Below are 22,332 nucleotides of genomic sequence, written 5' to 3'. Positions count from 1 at the left end.
AAAGAAATAATTCAGTATGAAAAACAGTTACTCTACAGTGGAGAAAACTGGCAAAAACTCCCTTAACAAACTGATCCAGGTTAATATCATCAATGGTATCAGGTACCCCCACGGACATTATTATGAGAAAGACTCTGTTATTCTGCCTCCAAAATTTATAATCTCAGTTTAACCAAGATAAACCCAAAAAAAATTCCTTGTGCAATTCGACATTTATTCTCTATATGCCTAATATCTTCTTTAATTCAGCCAAGATTGTCAAATTTTTTGTATTTTTTTCGAGTGTCTCATTTTGATGTACTCATTTCCTTTTTTTATTTTTTAAAGTTTTGTAGCCGTTACACTGAAGATTACTATTAATATCCCTAATTTATAACAATTTAGTTTGAAGTGATACCAACTTAACTTTAGTTGCATAGAAAAACTGAAATGTAGCTCTGTTTTTCCCCCTTCATATTGTTGTTGTAACATATATTTGTATGTTGTATGCCTCTTAATATAGATTTATACTTCTGTATTCATTTGACTTTTTTCATTTTTTAAAATTTTTTTATTATAAATTTATTTTCTATTGGTGTTCAATTTGCCAACATAAAAAATAACACTCAGTGCTCATCCTGTCAAGTGCCCCCCTCAGTGCCTATCACCCATTCACCCCCACCACTGCCCTCCTCCCCTTCCACCACCCCTAGTTCGTTTCCCAGAGTTAGGAGTCTTCATATTCTGTCTCCCTTTCTGATATTTCCCACACATTTCTTCTCCTTTCCCTTACATTCCCTTTCACTGTTATTTATATTCCCTAAGTGAATGAGAACATATAATGTTTGTCCTGCAATTGACTTACTTCACTCAGCATAATACCCTCCAGAACCATCCACGTTGAAGCAAATGGTGGGTATTTGTCATTTCTAATAGCTGAGTAATATTCCATTGTATACATAAAACACATCTTCTTTATCCATTCATCTTTCAATGGACACCAAGGCTCCTTCCACAGTTGGCTATTGTGGACATTGCTGCTAGAAACATCGGGGTGCAGGTGTCCCGGCGTTTCATTGCATCTGTATCTTTGGGGTAAATCCCCAACAGTGCAATTGCTGGGTCGTAGGGCAGATCTATTTTTAACTCTTTGAGGAACCTCCACACAGTTTTCCAGAGTGGCTGCACCAGTTCACATTCCCACCAACAGCGTAAGAGGGTTCCCTTTTCTCCGCATCCTCTCCAACATTTGTGGTTTCCTGCCTTGTTAGTTTTCCCCATTCTCACTGGTGTGAGGTGGTATCTCATTGTGGTTTTGATTTGTATTTCCCTGATGGCAAGTGATGCAGAGCATTTTCTCATGTGCATGTTGGCCATGTCTATGTCTTCCTCTGTGAGATTTCTCTTCATGTCTTTTGCCCATTTCATGATTGGATTGTTTGTTTCTTTGGTGTACAGTTTAATAAGTTCTTTCTAGATCTTGGAAACTAGCCCTTTATCTGATACGTCATTTGCAAATATCTTCTCCCATTCTGTAGGTTGTCTTTTAGTTTTGTTGACTGTATCCTTTGCTGTGCAAAAGCTTCGTATCTTGATGAAGTCCCAATAATTCATTTTTGCTTTTGTTTCTTTTGCCTTCGTGGATGTATCTTGCAAGAAGTTACTGTGGCTGAGTTCAAAAAGGGTGTGGCCTGTGTTCTCCTCTAGGATTTTGATGGACTCTTGTCTCACATTTAGGTCTTTCATCCATTTTGAGTTTATCTTTGTGTATGGTGCAAGAGAGTGGTCTAGTTTCATTCTTCTGCATGTGGATGTCCAATTTTCCCAGCACCATTTATTGAAGAGACTGTCTTTCTTCCAGTGGATAGTCTCTCCTCCTTTATCGAATATTAGTTGACCATAAAGTTCAGGGTCCACTTCTGGATTCTCTATTCTGTTCCATTGATCTATGTGTCTGTGTTTGTGCCAGTACCACACTGTCTTAATGACCACAGCTTTGTAGTACAATCTGAAATCTGGCATTGTGATGCCCCGAGATAAGGTTTTCTTTTTTTAAAATTCCCCTGGCTATTCAGGGTCTTTTCTGATGCCACACAAATCTTAAAATAATTTGTTCTAACTCTCTGAAGAAAGTCCATGGTATTTTGATAGGGGTTGCATTGAACATGTAAATTGCCCTGGGTAGGATGGACATTTTCACAATATTAATTTCTGCCAATCCATGAGCATGGAATATTTTTCCATCTCTTTGTGTCTTCCTCAATTTCTTTCAAGAAGTCTTCTATAGTTTTTAGGGTATAGATCCTTTACCTCTTTGGTTAGGTTTATTCCTAGGTATCTTATGCTTTTGGGTACAATTGTAAATAGGATTGACTCCTTAATTTCTCTTTCTTCAGTCTCATTGTTAGTGTATAGAAATGCCACTGATGTCTGGGCATTGATTTTGTTCCTGCCATGCTACCAAATTGCTGTATGAGTTCTAGCAATCTTGGGGTGGAGGCTTTTGGGTTTTCTAGGTAGAGTATCATGTCATCGGCAAAGAGGGAGAGTTTGATTTCTTCTTTGCCAATTTGAATGCCTTTAATGTCTTTTTGTTGTCTGATTGCTGAGGCTAGGACTTCCAGTACTATGTTGAATAGCAGTGGTGAGAGTGGACATCCCTCTCTTGTTCCTGATCTCAGGGGAAAGGCTCCCAGTGTTTACCCATTGAGAATGATATTTGCTGTGGGTTTTTTGTAGATGGCTTTTAAGATGTTGAAGAATGTTCCCTCTATCCCTACACTCTGAAGTGTTTTGATCAGGAATGGATGCTGTATTTTGTCAAATGCTTTCTCTGCATCTAATGAGAGGATCATATGGTTCTTGTTTTTTCTCTTGCTGACATAATGAATCACGTTGATTGTTTTACTAGTGTTGAACCAGCCTTCTGTCCCGGGAATAAATCCCATTTGGTCATGGTGAATAATTTTCTTAATGTACTGTTGGATCCTATTGGCTAGTATCTTGTTGAGACTTTTTTGCATCCATGTTCATCAGGGATATTGGTCTGTAATTCTCCTTTTTGGTGGGGTCTTTGTCTGGTTTTGGAATTAAGGTGATGCTGGCCTCATAGAACGAATTTGGAAGTACTCCATCTCTTTCTATCTTTCCAAACAGCTTTAGTAGAATAGGTATGGTTTCTTCTTTAAACGTTTGATAGAATTCCCCTGTGAACCCATCTGGCCCTGGACTTTTGTGTCTTGGGAGGTTTTTGATGACTGCTTCAATTTCCTCCCTGGGTTATTGGCCAGGTTTTCTATTTCTTCCTGTTCCAGTTTTGGTAGTTTGTGGCTTTCCCGGAATGCGTCCATTTCTTCTAGATTGCCTAATTTATTGGCATATAGCTGTTCATAATATATTTTTAAAACCGTTTGTATTTCCTTGGTGTTGGTAGTGATCTCTCCTTTCTCATTCATGATTTTATTAATTTGAGTCTTCTTTCTCTTTTTAATAAGGCTGGCTAATGGCTTATCTATCTTATTAATTCTTTCAAAGAACCAACTCCTGGTTCTGTTGATCTGTTCCACAGTTCTTCTGGTCTTGATTTCGTTGAATTCTGCTCGAATCTTTATTAACTCTCTTCTTCTGCTGGGTGTAGTATCTATTTGCTGTTTTTTCTGTAGCTCCTTTATGTATAAGGTTAGCTTCTGTATTTGAGTTCTTTCCAGTTTTTGAATGTTTGAATGGATGCTTGTATTGTGAAGTATTTCCCCCTTAGGACTGCTTTTGCTGCATCCCAGAGATTTTGAACGGTTGTATCTTCATTCTCATTAGTTTCCATGAATCTTTTTAAATCTTCTTTAATTTCCTGGTTGAGCCTTTCATCTTTTAGCAGGATGGTCCTTAACCTCCACGTGTTTGAGGTCCTTCCAAACTTCTTGTTGTGATTTAGTTCTAATTTCAAGGCATTATGGTCTGAGAATATGCAGGGGACGATCCCAATCTTTTGGTATCAGATCAGACCCGATTTGTGACCCAGTATGTGGTCTATTCTGGAGAAAGTTCCATGTGCACTTGAGAAGAATGTGTATTCAGTTGCGTTTGGATGTAAAGTTCTGTGGATATCTGTGAAATCATTCTGGTCCAGTGTATCATTTAAAGCTCTTGTTTCTTTGGAGATGTGTTTAGAAGACCTATCGAGTGTAGAAAGCGCTAGATTGAAGTCATCGAGTATAAGTGTATTATTATCTAAGTATGTCTTAACTTTGGTTATTAATTTATTTAAATATTTGGCAGCTCCCACATTCAGGGCATATATATTGAGGAATGTTAAGTCCTCTTATTGGATAGATCCTTTAAGTATGATATAGTGTCCCTCTTCATCTCTCACTACAGTCTTTGGGGTAAATTTTAGTTTATCTGATATAAGGATGGCTACCCCTGCTTTCTTTTGAGGACCATTCGAATGGTAAATGGTTCTCCAACCTTTTATTTTCAGGCTGTAGGTGTCCTTCTGTCTAAAATGAGTCTCTTGTAGACAGCAAATAGATGGGTCCTGCATTTTTATCCAGTCTGAAACCCTGTGCCTTTGGATGGGGTCATTAAGCTCGTTCACGTTCAGTGTTACTATTGAAAGATATGAGTTTAGAGTCACCATGATATCCATTCAGTCCTTGTTTTTGTGGATTGTTGCACTGGACTTCTTCTTAAAGGGGAATTTTAAGAGTCCCCCTTAAAATTTCTTGCAGAGCTGGTTTGGAGGTCACATATTCTTTCAGTTCCTGCCTGTCTTGGAAGCTCTTTATCTCTCCTTCCATTCTGAATGAGAGCCTTGCTGGGTAAAGTATTCTTGGTTGCATGTTTTTCTCATTTAGGACCCTGAATATATCCTGTCAGCCCTTTCTGGCCTGCCAGGTCTCTGTGGAGAGGTCTGCTCTTACCCTAATACTCCTCCCCATAAAAGTCAGGGATTTCTTGTCTCTTGTTGCTTTAAGGATCTTCTCTTTATCTTTGGAATTTGCAAGCTTCACTATTAAATGTCGAGGTGTTGAACGGTTTTTACTGATTTTAGGGGGGGATCTCTCCATTTCCTGGATCTGAATGCCTGTTTCCCTTCCCAGATTAGGAAAGTTTTCAGCTAGGATTTGTTCAAATACATATTCTGGCCCTCTGTCCCTTTCGGTGCCCTCGGGAACCCCAATTAAACTTAGATTTTTCTTCCTCAGGCTGTCGTTTATTTCCCTTAATCTATCCTCATGGTCTTTTAATTGTTTGTCTCTTTTTTTTCTCAGTTTCCCTCTTTTCCATCCACTAGTCTTCTATGTCACCTACTCATTCTTCCACCTTGTTAACCCTCATCATTAGGACTTCTAGTTTGGATTGCATCTCATTCAATTGATTTTTAAATTTTATTTATTTATTTACGATAGAGAGAGAGAGAGAGGCAGAGACACAGGCAGAGGGCGAAGCAGACTCCATGCACCGGGACCTGGATGTGGGATTCCATCCCGGGTCTCCAGGATCGGGCCCTGAGCGAAAGGCAGGCGCTATACCGCTGCGCCACCCAGGGATCCCTGATTTTTTAATTTCTGCCTGATTAGATCTAAATTCTGCAGTCATGAAGTCTCTTGAGTCCTTTATGTTTTTTTCTAGAGCCACCAGTAGCTGTATAATAGTGCTTCTGAATTGGCTTTCTGACATTGAATTGTAATCCAGATTTTGTAACTCTGTGGGAGAGAGGACTGTTTCCGATTCTTTCTTTTGAGGTGAGGTTTTCCTTCTAGTCATTTTGCTCAGTGCAGAGTGGCCAAAAACAAGTTGTATTGGGAAAAGGAGAAAAAGAGAGGAGAGAAAGAAGGAAAGAAAAGAGAAAAAGAAAAAAAAAGGAAGAAAAAAAAGGAAGAAATAGAGAAGGAAGAAGAAAGGAAGGGGGAAAAAAGGTGGGGGAAGCAAACAAATCAAGAAACAAAACAAAACACGGGGGAGTATCTTTTGATTCTGTATACTTTAAGTCCCTTGACTTCCCCTGGAACTTGTCCCTCTAGCTGGTCTTCTGGGGGAGGAGCCTGTTGTGCTGATTTTCAGGTGTGAGCACTTGGGGGAGCTGCTCTGCCCCTGCCTGGTGCAGGGCTCAGTGGGGGTTGTTTACCCTGTGAGACCCCTGGAGGAACACAGTGGCTGCGGCCAGCTCTGGAGCCCTGGAGTCAGCTCCCACAGTAACTACCGAGTTCTCAGTCTGCAGGGGCCTGGATGCTCCTCGGGTGGGGCCACTGATCTGCTCAGCTCGGGGCACGAGCGTCCTTGCTGTCCTGGGCCCTACTGGCCTTTGCCTGTCCTGGGGGTGGCGGGATCCTGGGCTGTGTCCTGGTTCCCTGTGCTCCCGGGCCTGTGCTGTTGGATTCGCGCCCCGCCCCGCAGCCCCCTCCGCGGAGCCACCGCCCGAGCCCCCCACAGCCGCTCCCGCCCCGCAGCCCCCTCCGTGGAGCCTCCCTCGAGCCCCCCCCAGCTGCCCCCGCCCCGCAGCCCCCTCCGCGGAGCCGCCCCGAGCCCCCCGAGCTGCTCCCGCCCCGCAGCCCCCTCCGCGGAGCCGCCCCCGAGCCCCCCGAGCTGCTCCGGGTCCCCCGTGCGCGCTGCAGCCCTTAGGGAGCTCGGCGCACTCTCCCGGGGCGCAGGTGTCTGTCAGTGTCCCCGGGAGCCCGAGGGCATCCCCGCCCTCCTGGGTCCTGCTCCACCTCCCTGCGAGCCCCTTTCTGCCCGGGAAGGTTGGTGCAGCTCCTGCGTCTCCGGGACGGGGCTCTCCTGTCCTGGGGACACTCGCCCCGGCCTCAGCCCGGCTCCTCGCGGGGCCCCTCCCCCTTGGAGGCCTTTTGTTTATTTCTTTTTCCCCGTCTTCCTACCTTGATAGAAGCGCGAACTCTTCTCACTGTAGCGTTCCAGCTGGTCTCTCTTTAAATCTCAGGCCGAATTCGTAGATTTTCAGGATGGTTTGAAGTTATCTAGGTAATTTGGTGGGGACAGGTGACTTGGGGACCCTACTCTTCCGCCATCTTGCTCCTGCTCCCCTCATTTGACTTTTAATTTATTTATTTATTTTTTTTTTTATGATAGTCAGAGAGAGAGAGAGGCAGAGACATAGGCAGAGGGAGAAGCAGGCTCCATGCACCGGGAGCCCGATGTGGGATTCGATCCCGGGTCTCCAGGGTAGCGCCCTGGGCCAAAGGCAGGCGCCAAACCACTGCGCCACTCAGCGATCCCCCCTCATTTGACTTTTTTTTTTTTTTAATTTTTACTTATGATAGTCACACAGAGAGAGAGAGAGAGAGAGAGGCAGAGGGAGAAGCAGTCTCCATGCCCTGGGGGACATGGGATTCGATCCCAGGTCTCCAGGATCGCGCCCTGGGCCAAAGGCAGGCGCCAAACCGCTGCGCCACCCAGGGATCCCCCCCCTCATTTGACTTTTAAAAGCCATATAGGATATAAAAAAAAAGAAATAAAAAAACCACAATAATACAGATTTCATATTTATCTCTGGTTTCCTTTACCTATGTTCTTCATCTGGCCCAAAATTGTCTAGTCTTTTCATTTCAATCCAAAGAACTCCCTTTGGTATTTCTTCACCCCCTCACCCCCCACCCCGTGGCAGTTCTTGTAGGGCAGGTCTACTAGTCCCTCAGCTTCAATTTTTTTTTTTTTAAGATTTTATTTATTCATGAGAGAGGCAGAGACATAGGCAGAGGGAGAAGCAGGCTCCCTGTGGTGAGCCCAATGCAGGACTTGGACCCTGGGGCCACAACCTGAGCCAAAGGCAGACACTCAACCACTGAGCCATCCAGGTATCCAATCACTTAGCTTTATCTTCAAATGCCTTTTAATTTCTCCTACATTATTGAAGGACAGTCTTGCTGGATACAGAATTCTCATTTGACAAGTTTTTCTCCCAGCATTTTAATGTTCATAATGCCTTCTGGTCTCTACGGTTTCTGTTGAGAGATCTGCTTTAATCATATTGAGAATCTTGCTGCTCTTAGGATTTTTGTCTCTGACTTTTGACAATTTGATTAAAATGTATTGTATGGAGCTGTTTGAGTTTATCCTTTTTGTACTTCATTTTGTTTCCTATATGGAGAGATTTATGTCTAGCATCAAATTTGGGAAGTTTTGGCCATTATTTCCTCAAATATTTTGTCTCTTTTCCTCCCTCTTCTCTTTCTGGGACTCCCATTTTGCTTCTGTCATTATGGGTATTAGTGCCCCCACAGTTCATTAGGTTCTGTCTGTCTTTATTCTTTTTTCCTTCTGCTCCTCAGACTGACTCATTTCAACTATCTTCAATTTTACAGATTTTTCTGCCTGCTCAAATCTGTTGTTTTGATCTGTTGTAGTGAATTTTATATTTCAGTTATTGTACCTTTGAACTTCATAATTTCTTCATGGTTTCTTTTTATAACTTCTCTTTATTGATATTGTATGTACGTACATTGTTCTAGTTTCCCTCAGTTCTTTGTCCATGGTTTCCTCTAGCCCTTTGAGCATACTTAAAAGAACTTTTTATAGTAAACCAATATATTTACTAGGTCAGGGATGATTCCGATCAATTTTTTTTTCCTATGAATGGGCCAACTTGTTTATGCCTTATAACTTTTTGTTAAAGTATGGATATTTTGGAGCAGCCGGGGTGGCTCTGTGGTTTAGCGTCACCTTCAGCCCAGGGCCTGATCCTGGAGTCGCAGGTTCGAGTCCCACATCAGGCTCCCCGCATAGGGCCTGCTTCTCCCTCTTCCTGGGTCTCTGCCTCTCTCTCTCTCTCTCTCTCTCTCTCTTTCATGAATAAATAAAATCTTTTTTAAAAAGTATAATATTTTAAATATTATAATGTGGTTACTCTGGAAATCAAATTATCCACTTCCCCAGGGTTTGCTTTTGTTGCTTGCTAAAGGTTATAGTTGTTCATGTTTACTTGCACAATTTTTCAAACACTATATTCCTTGTCATGTGTGGTCACTGTCATTTCTGTACCATTATCTCAATGGTTATCTAGTGATCTGACAGATTTTCTTAAACTTCTGGAACCAAAAAGAAAAATCAAATACTCACTTGATATTTATAGATTGGCTCTAAGATAGGGCACTCCTTCAACACAGGCTGCCTACCCTTCTGCCTTAGCCTTCCCCTCTTTTGAAGAGTCCAAAAATTAGCCAGAGATGCATATAAACGTAGTGTTCTCTCAAGTGTTTTCTGAGCCTGTGTCCAGCCCTGGGCATGCACATTGCTCTCTGGATTCCCTGGTTTATGCACTATAGTCCTTCAAAGCCCTTGTTCTGCCTAGTATCTTCCTCCTCACCTTCCTCCTTCCTGGGCATTTGGAGTTGTCTGTGCTTGTTCCATTATCACCCCTTGCTCCACATGGCCACAGATAGTATATGTCCTTACATATTTTTAACGGAGTCTGGCCCAGAATGCCATTCCAGCCTTAAAAGGACAAAATGAAGGCAAGCCTCTGCACTCATCCACCAGGAAACCACTAGACAGATCAAAACACAGCGGATTTTGAACACAGTCTATATTGTTCAACCCTGTCAAGCTGCACCAAGAACGCTGGCCCTGTCCGTACTGCCCCTGCTACACTGGAGAGGGGGTTGGTAGGTGGGTAAGCAGAAATACCACAATGCTTTCTTCAAATTTAGCAGCTGCTTTCTTAAGTACATCCCTCGTTGCTCTAAGTTTTTCATTAGTTTTTAAAGCTTAGATTCTAGAGTTCTGAAATGGCTGATTTTTGTCAGTACCTTAATGGTTGCCCCAGTGGAGGGACCCATTTTTGAAGCTCTCTACTTTACCATTTCTTGTGACATCATTCACATTCAAAAGCTTTTTAACTACAAAGGCAATTTACTTATTAGAGATATAGGACTACTCAGCTTAGGTATTTCTTCCTGAGTGAGATATGGAATTTTGTTACTTTCCAGCAATTAGTCCATTTCATCTAAATTCTCAAATTTATAGGCTTAGAATTGCTCATAGTGTTGCTTTATTAGTCTTTTAATATTTGTAAGGCTGAAGGAATTGTTCCCCTTTTCATTTCTAATACTGTTAACTTGTTTTCATGGTCATACTGGATATAACTATCAATTTTCTTAATCTTTCAGGGAACTAACTTTGTCATTGTCTTCCAGTAACACTAAACAAAGTGCTCAACATTATTTCAAATATTTGGCAATTTTCCAGATAACTTTGTTATTATTTCCTTTGACTTCTAAGTTTAATTTTTTAAAGATTTAATTTATTTAATTGAGAGCAAGAGAGCATGGGCAGTGGGAGGGGCAGAGTGAGAAATAGACTCTCTGCTGACCAGGGAGCCCAATGTGGGGCTCTGTTCCAGGGCCCTGGGATCATGACCTGAGCTGAAGGCAGACACTTAATGGACTGAGCCACCAGATTCAACTAATTTCTAATTTTAAATCAGCAGTGGTCAGAGAATTTATTTTGTATGATTTCAGTTATTTTAAGATTTCTGGACAGAAAATGGTCCATCAGTGCATATTCCATGAAAAGATGTATCTTGCTAACATACTTACCAGTATCTAGAAAGGACAATGTGATTGTTTAGTTTACAGAACAGACCAGTTCTTTTCAGTGTCTCTGAAAGCAATCCAATTTAACTTCCACAGCTTCCTGTTATGGCTATACCAGAAGTAGGTTCTTAGTAATGTTAGCTGTTATTTCTCATTTGCCACGTGCTTTTCTTTCTTGTTTTCTTTTATGCATAGTCTAGTTCTTTGGAGAAAATGTGCATAGTTTTGTATGATTTTAATACCTTTATGTTTATGAAAACTTTTTTTTTTCCTATCCTTGAATGAAAATTTTTGCAGGACATGAAAGTTTAGATTCAGAATCTTTTCCATTAGAACTTTGAAGATACTTCTTCATCTTTGGTTCTGCATATGTCAGAACCAAGTCACATGTCAGCTTTATTCTTATTCTCTTAGCTATTCTCTTAATTGCTGACGTGATACAGCTATACTATAAGAACATAGTACTTAGAAGTATTACATCACAAGTGTTGCCTTTTAAGAAATCCATATGTATTAAAAAGGAATAAAATGTCTATGTGCGCAGAACATAGTTTTGTGTTTCTCTTTTGGTCTGCTTGTTTCCATACTACAAGCCCCTGAATGCCTCTCCTTATATGGTGAGCTCATTTCACCAGCTTTTACTTTCTACCAAATGCTGTTTTTGTTTAAAAAAAGGAGGTGGGGAACCCTGGGTGGCGCAGCGGTTTGGCGCCTGCCTTTGGCCCAGGGCGCAATCCTGGAGACGCGGGATCGAATCCCACGTCGGGCTCCCGGTGCATGGAGCCTGCTTCTCCCTCTGCCTATGTCTCTGTCTCTCTCTCTCTCTCTCTGTGACTATCATAAATAAATAAAAACTTTAAAAAAAAATTAAAAAAATAAATAAATAAAGGAGGTGGGAGTGGGAACAAGGAATCACACAAGCTTTGCTTTGATCAGTTTCCCTACTAAATCAGTCATTCTGCTGTCCTTATCAAATTCCAGCCCTTTGACTCTGAGCAAAGATGTTTTCCTGAGCTGTTAGGATATGTGTCCAAAAGCTGGTTTCTCTTCCCTAATGAATTTTAAGTCTTCCAATAATTTCTCAAATTGTCATGCTCAATGATTACAGCTTTTACTCCTTTGCTGTGCACTTACCAAGCTACTCTACCTTGGACTTTTACATTTGAGTTTTGAACTATAACTGCCCATTAGTTGTGAATCTTTCTTTGGCTTCCTAAACACTCTCCTCCTGGCCTGCCCTTATATTTAGAAAAGTTCTGTCAGGTTTCAGTCTTGGCCTAGTTTCTCCTACCATAACCTTGAATATTGTTGCTTTTAGATTTTTTATTTTTTTATTTTTTATTTTTTTTACTCTTCTGGAATCCCGATTTTCTATACATGTGACAATATTATTTGTGGAAATTTACTTACATGTATCTCTGCCAATATGGATAGTTCCAGCCACGGTCACTTCACAGTGTGAACAGAATTCAGCTCATTGCTTCCTCCTGCCCAACTGATTCTTTTTCTTGTTTTCCAGTTTTCCTTTATGGATTTCCTAGTTGCCACAGAATAATGTTAGTTGGCAAAATACAAATGTTTCTACACACCGCACAATCTCCTCCTATGATATAGCTAGGAAGACAAACCTCTGTTCATGTATAAATTGAGAGATCACTGTCATGGGCAAAAGCAGCTTGGAGCTTACCCCACAGCAGGAAGTCAGGAGGGGACTGATGGAAGAGAAAAATTTTGATGGTGATGTCATAGTTGTAAAGCAACAAAACATCAAGTGAGCATTGCCACAAGCAGAGGCACCCAACCCACCCTGACTGGGGAGATGGAGGAGAGGTCTGAGATAGTGGGGTCCAAGTACTGGCACTGGAAATAAAAAAGAAGGGACTTAGAATGTGTGCAGTAACACAGATGGCAGCTTTAAGAAGTTAGCAACACAGAGGAAAAGAAGTCGAATCCCTTGTTTGCTTGGTAGTGAAGGCAAATAAGAAAACAAGAAGGTGAAATTTAGTTTCCTAAAAACAACAACAACAACAAAAAAACATTATTACAGAATCTAAAGACATCACCCCCATACTGCTGTTTTCTTCAAGAATGTGAATATATTATGCCAACAGAGTTTTCTGAACAAAGGACGAGGCTAACACTTTCATCCCTCCCCACCATAAAATGAGATCATGATCAAAAAATGTTACTCAGCATGCATACAATACTAAAATTAGAAGAAAGTAGAATGTATGAATTGACATTTATTCAGTTGATGTCCTCTCTCCTCCCCTAGACAAACAAAGCGGAGGAGAGTACAGCTTTCCAATATTAAGGAGTTTCAGATGTAAAATAACTTTAAAATCCAGAGGTTAAAGACTCAGAAACTGAGAAAAACAAGTGAATATAAAATATAAGCAAAATAACTCAGGAAAGAAATAGTAGAAAAGAAAATCCTGTCAGATTAAATTACAGTGCATCTGCGGGAGAAGATAAATGAAAGTATGATAAATGATATGTAGAAGGAGAACTGAAAGAGGCCATGGAGTGGGGGAGGGAGTGGTGGTAAGAATCGACAAGGATGAGGAAGAGAGAGTAACAAATAGGAGCTAAGGTAGAATCCCTGTATAACAACACCTAAATAGCGGAAGAAAGCTAATATTTAATCCAAGGAAACTTTCCATAAAAGAAAAACTGAATTACATATTGAAAAGGCTCTGTGTGCCAGAGAGAACTGACCCAGAATTGTAAACACCCAAGAGAGATTCTAATAAAACTACTAGACTTATTCAAAAGTAGAGAAAAAAAAGAGTCCTCTAGGTCACAGGGAAAAAGTCCACATCACTCACCAATGAAAAAATAAAACTGACATAACTCTTATTAGCAACATATGTATAAAACAATAGCAGGACAATGTTTTCAAGAAAAAAGTATGAAGCAAGAATTTATATTCAGCAAAGGAATTCTTCAAGTTTTCCCATTATATTCCAGATTCTATAGAATATAAGCAAAGCAATGATTGGAGGAAATTTCAGTCTTATATAGTCCTGTCAACAAAAATGAGAGACTGAAAATAATTAGCATTATGGTTCTAGCTATTATCAAACTATATAGATACTGTGGGAGTTAACCTCCGTCTTCTCTCAGTAATTATTCAATTCCAGTGAAGTTGTTTCTTGTCCCCACTCCTGCTATTTTAAATGTTTATCGTTCACACATGCCTCTTAATTTACTTAATTTTCAAAACACTAAACTACCAGTCTACTCCTGTAACTCTAGTACTTAACATCTGTTTCTTCAGTGGCTCCCTGTACAGAGTGAATGGGTGACCATCCCAAAGATGTGCAGGACAGCCCACAAAGTGTAACAATAGTGTGAAATAGAATATCTATTTATATTTTTCTTTCTTATAAGCAGAAAAACAAAACGTGTCAATTTTTAATAAATAATTATAAATATATATTAATAAGCAGGTACCAATTAAGTATGCAAAATCTGTATTTTATGGCCTACAGTCACATTCAGAATTATTCCATGTTCTTTTACCTGACTGATGTGTATCGCCTTCTAACTAATTTTTCCTATTCCCATAGTATGCTGTCTTATTTGTTATTTTCCTAAATTTGCAGTTTGTCACCATCAAGGCCTTTGCCAATTCTCTTTTCTTTATTCCACAAGTTCGTTATTTTACCTAATAAAATCTGACTTGATAATACACAATGCAAATACCCATCCTTATTGTGACCATCTTGTATCTTATACATACAAGATACTGTCAGAGTACCAGCTATACATATTACATTCATACATTTACATCTTTGCCTCCTTGTCAGACTGTAAGCTCTTTGACAGCAGGAATAATTGCTTTCATTCATCTTTGTATCTCCAACAAGAGTTCCAGGCATGGGTGGCGTCTCAGTAAATACACATTAAATGTTTCATCTATGTAGCAAAGTATGTTAAGTTTCTAGAGGAAACTTTATAGTTGGCACTGTTACCAGCTAGTTTATGTGAATTCTTTCGCAGTACTCTACTCTGATTACTTCAGTTTGAACTGAAATATGTTGTTACAGGGACCAGTAACATTCAAGGATGTCATTGTGGAATTTACCCGGGAAGAGTGGCAGTTACTGAACGCTGCTCAGAGGACCTTATACAGGGAAGTGATGCAAGAGAACTATGGTCACCTAATCTCAGTGGGTGAGAAAAACTTCCCCATATGTAACTACCAGTACTTTGCATTTCCTTTCCCAGTTGCTGGGAAAGGTCTCTGCAGGACTGCAAAATATTAGCTTTGTTTCTGAGGTCAAGGTTGATGAATCCATTTTGGGTATGAGAAAAAAATATTTGTGTCCCAACCCTCCCCACTGAAAAAAATCTAAATCTAAATATGCCAAGCCTAAGTGGGACCTTTATTGTTCTCCTAAAATGGTACTTCCTTATCCTTCAGAGTCCCTAAATTCCAAGTAATCTATATTATATACTTTTCCATGAATAGGTTACCATGTGAATAAGCCGAATGCAGTCTTCAAGCTGAAGCAAGGAAAACAACCGTGGATACTGGAAGTAGAATTTCCACATTGGAATTCCCCAGGTGAGTGAGGACCTATGTGGCCTCTGTTGCTAGTGAGGTGGTTGATGCCTTTTGCCTTCAGAAATATATTCAAATGCTGGATACTTCTGGAAATGACCAAGGACACTTGATGAGCATATGCAAGCAACATAAATCACACTTTGAGTTTTAATTTTTCCACAGAAGTTCCTTCTAATAAGTTCCAGACTTTTAAAAATAGTTACTTTTCTTTCCTGTATAGAATATCTAACCTCTACCTAACCTTTTCTTCAATTTTTGTCTATTTTCTAGAATTACAGATATTGGGAATTCTAGAACACTATAATCTTAAAAGTGTTAAATCTTAAATCTGCTGATAAATTTTTCTCCAAATGCCTTTTCTCTCCCTTTACTAACAATGTCTCAGCACCAGTTTTATTAACTTCTTATTCTCTCTTTAAACTCTAAATTCAGATTATAAATCTTTATGCGTTTCATCAATTATATTATTTCAGAGTTGGTACTTCCTTTTAGATAAGGTCTGTCTTTCACACAAAGTACTAATTATCCCTTCTAAAATCTACCATACCTTACATGGAGCGTTGTTAACACTAAGATTTAAAAAACTAAAAACAAACCAAAAAGCAACTAGGATGATCTGCTTCCTTAAATGCTTTCTTTATTTCTGACTTGTCCACTTAAATGTTGCCAGGACCAGGAACAATGCCAGTACTTATTAGTTGTACACTAGATATTTGTTGAAAGACAATGTGCATTAACAAGAGACAGGCAGTCTTCTTCTCTGTAACTCCTGCAAGGGCTCATCCTTTCTTAAGACCACAGACACACAGGATCTCGTTTCCTCTGTGTCCCAGTGAGCCTTGTACAAGTCCGTATGCAGTAAATAGAAGCAGTGATGTGGGAACTAAACTATGAAAGCAGAGTAAGACTGGTGTTGAGTGGTGGATAGCACTGCTTTGGACATGCAGTATTTGGTGGTCAGGCTTGAAAATCTCTGCTGCAAAGGGGAGTTCATCCTGTTTTATGATGGCTTGCACTATGCATTTTAGTCATCTTTCCTTTTGCATATATGCATTCCTGAATCTACTGTCCCAGTGAAAATTAAGCCAGCTAGATGGAGAGTGAGAGCCCAAAGTGTAGAACTCTTCTTCCATTGACCGGGAAACTGATGTTCTCACAAAATCACTTTAGCATTAGCATTTATTTATTTTTTTTAATTTATTTTTTATTGGTGTTCAATTTACTAACATACAGAATAACCCCCAGTGCCCGTCACCCATTCACTCCCACCCCCCGCCCTTCTCCCCTTCCACCAAGCATTAGCATTTAAACTGTCATTATGGATACAGAGGAAATCAAGTAGAAGTTTATAGTCTGCTAAAATATCCCAGCAAATTAGATCTCAGCTGACAAAGACCTGTTAGCTTTTCATCCACTTTCATCTTCTCCTGATATTTCCAGTGAACACAAGTGTCTACTAATTTTCCTTGTCTGTCATGGGCTTACAGCATTCTGAGTCTTGTTCAGCAGTACTCTGAATATCTTTTGTTCTCTGCTCCCCATTTTTTTTCCTTAACATTTCCTCTGAGTTTTTAAGGCCATTTTATAAAGTGTTAGAGGTACTTGGTTTATAACCACGTTTCTTCCCTGGTCTGCTACAGAAGTTTTTAATGTTTATGTTTTTTTCTAAACAAATAGGATAGAGGAAATTTGCATTTGAGAGGTCCTTTATTTGGGGAGATTGACCTGAAGCCTAAAAATCAACTCTACAACCATAATAATACATTAAGATTTATATGGTATTAAATTTTGGATTCCTGGGATCCCTGGGTGGCGCAGCGGTTTGGCGCCTGCCTTTGGCCCAGGGCGCGATCCTGGAGACCCGGGATCGAATCCCACATCGGGCTCCCGGTACATGGAGCCTGCTTCTCCCTCTGCCTGTGTCTCTGCCTCTTCTCTCTCTCTCTGTGTGACTATCATAAATAAATAAAAAAAATTTAAAAAAATAAAAAAATAAAAAAAAATAAATTTTGGATTCCTTTGTAGAAGACCTATGGAAAATTCATGACCTAGGAGCAAGATACCAGGAAAGCCGAACCGAAAATTCAAGGCAAGTCCAAGATTTCAGTTTTAAGATTAGAAGCCTTGTAATAAGAAAGTCTTGATAGGAGTACTGGAAGTGGGAAAGCACTAGTTAATATTAAATGTGAGAAAACTAACACTGAAGTGAATTCCAAAACATATAATGCAAATGGGAAAGCTCTCTTCCATAATGGAGATCTTATTTAGGACCAAGAGATTCAAACTTTAAAGTAGCCTTTTAATTTTTCTGAGTTACACAGTAAGGGAGGCTTTGGTACACAAAGTAGATCTCAGGCATTTGAGAGAGTCTGGATACAATGCAAGGGAACGTTCCCTCTACCAAATGTTAAACAACAATGTCTGTCAGAGAACATTCATAGTGGGGAATATGAATCTAATCAATATGGGAAAAATCTCTAGAGATTGGTTCTTAGCTAGAATGCCTTAGACATTATTGAATTTGGAAATTTCTCTCTAGAAATGGAGAACTCACAAAAAAACAGCAAACTCATGCCAGAGAGAAAATCCATAAATGCAATGAATGTGGGAAGTCCTTCTGTCAGAAGTCTATCCTCGTAATACATCAGCATATTCATTCAAAGAACAAAACCAGGGAATGTGACAAATCTGGCTCTAGAAATGAAGATCTTTCAGTACAACAGAAAACTCACACCAGAGAGAAAACCTATGAATGTAAAGAATGTAAGAAAACTTTCTATCACCTGTCATCTCTTAGTAGACATTTGAGGACTCACGCAGGGGAGAAACCCTACGAATGTAATCAGTGTGAGAAATCCTTCTACCAGAAGCCACACCTTGTAGAACATCAGAAAACACACACAGGAGAGAAACCCTTTGAGTGTAACGAATGTGGGAAGTTCTTCTATGTTAAGGCATACCTCATGGTACATCAGAAAACACACACAGGGGAGAAACCATTTGAATGTAAAGAATGTAGGAAATCCTTTTCCCAGAAATCACACCTCACAGTACATCAGAGAACACATACAGGGGAGAAACCTTATAAATGTAAGGAATGTGGGAAATTCTTTTCCAGAAATTCACACCTCAAAACTCATCAGAGAACTCACACAGGAGAGAAGCCCTATGAATGTAAGGAATGTGGGAAATGTTTCTACCAGAAGTCAGCCCTCACAGTACATCAGCGAACTCACACAGGGGAGAAACCCTTTGAATGTAATAAATGTGGAAAAAACTTTTACTATAAATCAGACCTCACTAAACATCAGAGAAAACACACAGGGGAGAAGCCCTATGAATGTCATGAATGTGGTAAATCTTTCTCTGTGAATTCAGTCCTCCGATTACATCAAAGGACACACACGGGAGAGAAACCTTATGAATGTAAGGAATGTGGGAAATCCTTCTCTCAGAAGTCACATTTTATCATACATCAGAGAAAACACACAGGGGAGAAACCCTATGAATGTCAGGAATGTAGGAAAACTTTTATTCAGAAATCAAAACTTACTGCACATCAGAAGACACACACAGAGGGGAAAAGCTGATAAATATGAAGTGGGAATTTTTTAGGCAGTCATCCTTCAGAATAATTGGATAATTCACACAAGACTAAAAAATTAGGAATATCATCTATCTAGAAAAATTTCAGTCTTTCTTGACAGAAAGGAAATACACAGGAATTCTTTATAAGGGAGAGATTTTTACCATATGTCAGACTTCACTAAGTCTTAGACAACCAACGAATAGTAAAACATGAGGGAGACCAATGTTTTAGAAGTCACACTATACTGCATAACATAGAAATCACATGAGAGAAATCCTATAACAAAAATTCAATGTCAGAAAATTTTCTGTCAGGGCAACCATCCAAAAGCTCACAAATAAGAAGCTCCTACCAGTATCCTTCCTGAGCATTCAGAAACTTTTTACACCATGTGGACTTGGAACACTCAAAGGCACAGATTGTAACAGGTACAGAAGGTTTTATTGAGAATTGAGGTTTCAGTGAACTTCAGATCTCTGATGCCAGGATAGAACCTTTGTAGGCATTTCAAATATGTGAAAGTTTCCGAACAAAAATTCAGAGACAATCTATACTGAGTAACACCCGAAGTCATGTTGTAGCAACTGGATTCTGAGGGGCTTTGTTTTCTGGAGTATTTTTTTAAAGAAACCTACAAATGTCTAGATATTTAAAGCTTTTAAAAAAGCACAAACACATTGAGAAAACCAGGGGACATCCTCACAAACATGTGAAGAATCCTTTAGTATGTACAACTAATGTGTGTCAGTGCACTACAAGACAGCTTATGGATGTTTATGTGCATGTAGAGCCCATCCATAATTGTACACAGGTAAATATGTAGCCTTGGTTCAGTAGTTTTCATGTATGTGAGGGTATTTCACATTACATCTCAGCGTTGACTCCTCTTGTTACTCTTATGTGTATTTTAAGTGTGATGTTCTTTTAAAATTGTAATGCATCTTTTTCTATTTCCTGGCATTTTTAAATGAATGTAGATGTTACTGAACTAATCCTTCAGAAAGAACCTAAATGTGTTTTTGTAAAATTTTCAACTGTCTCATGGTCAGCCAAATTTTACGTTAGGAACACATTTATTCATAAGAAAAGACCAGAATTATTTTTAAAAACAGCTGGAAACACTCTATAATAAAAACAAATAATGCTATGTAAAGAAGTAATACTTATCTTACTGTTGATGTTTTAACAGATTGCAGAGCTATCTGCATTAGAATTTTGTATGAATGTTTTAAGAATGTTGATCACTACTTTTTTTCTTCATAGTAGAAGCAACATGGTAGTAGTTAAAAGTGTGGACTCTGGGCTCTTACTGCCAAGGCTCAAATTCCAGCCTGGGGACTGCCACTTAACCTCTCTGTGCCTCTGTTTCCTTTTCTATAAAAGAGAAGTGATAACATTAGGATTGCTTTGAGGTATAAATGAGTTAATATTTTTAGAGCACTTAGAATAGTGTCTGAGACACAAGTAAAGCATATGTTAGATACTATTAAAATTATAATTTGTATTTCTTGAGTTATGCTGGAAAAAAAAGGTTGGCTACCAACATGGATCACTCACTTTATTGCTATAGTGCCTTGGTTTGGCTTGGTTGTGCATTTTCCAACAAATGATTCAGATATTCAGATGTGACCCAAAGCCCACTTTTGTAGCCTACAGCCAAGAATGGTTTTACATTTCTAAATAGATGGAAAAAAATAAACACTATTTTGTGACCTACGAAAATTATATTCAAATTTATGCCCATAAATAAGATTTTATTAGAAAACTAATAAAAAAAAAAAAACATCTGTCTCTGTTTTGCCTGAGGCTGCCTTTAGCACTAAAAGAACAGAGTTGAGTAGTTCTAACACAGATCATAAGGCTCAGAGAGCCTAAAATAGTTACTGCTGGCACTTTACAAAGTCAAATTTTTCTGTTACCTAGAGCTGAAAACATCAGAACAATGTATAGGATGTACTTTTATATAGGTTATGTGTTTGAGAAATGCACACAGCAATTTGTGGGTGGGTGGTTTTTGTGCAGTGTATTTATTTTGTACATTGTATTTATATGTTAAAAGCCTAAACATTAGAATTTTTTTCAAATAAATGTGTTTTGTTTGTTGAATTATCATAAAAAATGGAACATTTTCTGATGGAATGTAGCAGTACATGTAGGAAATAAACATTGTGTAAATTAAAACAAATTAATTGGTCCCTACTTAAAATATTTTTTCCAAGTCAATGGCCAGTTTCCCCATATCATTTTAGAATTTTCTCACTATCCCATGATGATCTGTATATCATATTTAACATAATCTAATAACAAAAACCTTACAATACCCAACTCCATCACCTACATTACTAGTTATCTACATTACTATTATTACAGCACTAGTAAAATGATTTTATTGCCTAAACTTCATATGATTGTCAAATGCTGCACTGCCAACTAGTTGTCTGTGACTTCCAAATGATAACTTTTGAGATGCTCAGCTTCTTAAGCATGCCTTGATTTTTCTGCTGTTTACCACTAATGAACACCTACTGTGATATTTAGTAATTGGTTTCTTATCTATATAACTTCTGAATACTCAAATACAATATTGTTACCAATATTATACCCACCACTGACATGAACATGCCATCTTGATTATAGCTACTATGCCTTTAGAGTTTTTTCATTTCAACCTCCTATAAAAGCAAATTTGCGGGCAGCCTGGGTAGCTCAGTGGTTTAGCGCCACCTTCACCCCAGGGCATGATCCTGGAGTCCCAGGATAGAGTCCCACATCAGGCTCCCTGCATAGAGCCTGCTTCTCCCTCTGCCTATGTTTCTGCCTCTCTCTCTCTGTCTGTCTCTCATGAATAAATAAATAAAATCTTAAAAAATAAATAAATAAAAGCAAATTTGCTTTCTACTTTCTCCTGGCTTCTCAATCAAAAATTATATAAAAATTATTACTTTTTGAGGAAAATCCATTAACTCTGCCAAACCTGTAATTAAGAATAAAGTCTGTACTGGGACACCTGGGTGGCTCAGCGGTTGAGTATCTGCCTCCGGCTCAGGGCATGATCCCGCAATCCCAGGATTGAGTCCCACATCAGGCTCCCTGTGTGGAACCTGTCTCTCTCTTTGTGTCTCTCATGAATACATATATAAAATCTTAAAAAAAAAAAAAAAAGTCTACTAATGAAAGGACTTTTAAAATACTGATGGGAATAAAATATTCCTGGTCTTCAAAGGGTGGAGGGGAGGACTGCCTCTTGGCCAGAGCTTCAAGCCATGAATTAATAACCACAAGGATCAATGGATTAGAAACAACTGATCACCAGATCAACTGATCAGTGTTTAATCAGCACATAGGCTTCTGAAGGCCAGCCACCCCGAGAGCTCCATGTTTCTGAAATCCAATCAGCAACAGCATTCACTATGACCCTGTTCTAGAAAGTCAGCCACAACCTTATTCTGGTGACCAAACTTTTCCAACTGAAAGCCAGTCAGTCTCTCAACACTCCTGTTTTTTAAAGCCCACCAATCCCTGAATCCATTTCCCAAAACCTCATATCACTTCTTACTATCCTGGACTGATACTGTAAGTATAACCCTTCTTTGATTAGTATGATGGTCAAAGGAAAGCAGTATCAATTCCTTTTCTTGCTCCAT

General features: G+C 39.2%; 1 protein-coding gene across 4 annotated transcripts in view; it reads left to right on the top strand.

The window, feature by feature from the left end:
• Positions 1–20,873, top strand: part of LOC479185 (zinc finger protein 25) — a 35,009-nt gene extending 14,136 nt beyond the window's left edge. For 3 of the 4 annotated variants that reach the window (XM_038533791.1, XM_038533790.1, XM_038533789.1), the window contains 4 exons: positions 14,579–14,705; positions 15,004–15,099; positions 17,125–17,188; positions 17,639–20,873. In XM_038533791.1, coding sequence (XP_038389719.1) covers positions 14,672–14,705; positions 15,004–15,099; positions 17,125–17,188; positions 17,639–18,689 — 1,245 coding nt within the window. In that variant the 5' untranslated portion in view covers positions 14,579–14,671 and the 3' untranslated portion in view covers positions 18,690–20,873. The remainder of the gene's footprint in view (positions 1–14,578; positions 14,706–15,003; positions 15,100–17,124; positions 17,189–17,638) is intronic. The other variant, XM_038533792.1, reaches the window with a different exon arrangement.
• Positions 20,874–22,332: the final 1,459 nt, after the last annotated feature.

Source organism: Canis lupus, chromosome 4 (assembly GCF_011100685.1).
Source record: "Canis lupus familiaris isolate Mischka breed German Shepherd chromosome 4, alternate assembly UU_Cfam_GSD_1.0, whole genome shotgun sequence".
NCBI lineage: Eukaryota > Metazoa > Chordata > Mammalia > Carnivora > Canidae > Canis > Canis lupus.
Note: the sequence above shows the minus strand (reverse complement) of the source record. Positions and strands in the feature narration are given on the sequence as shown.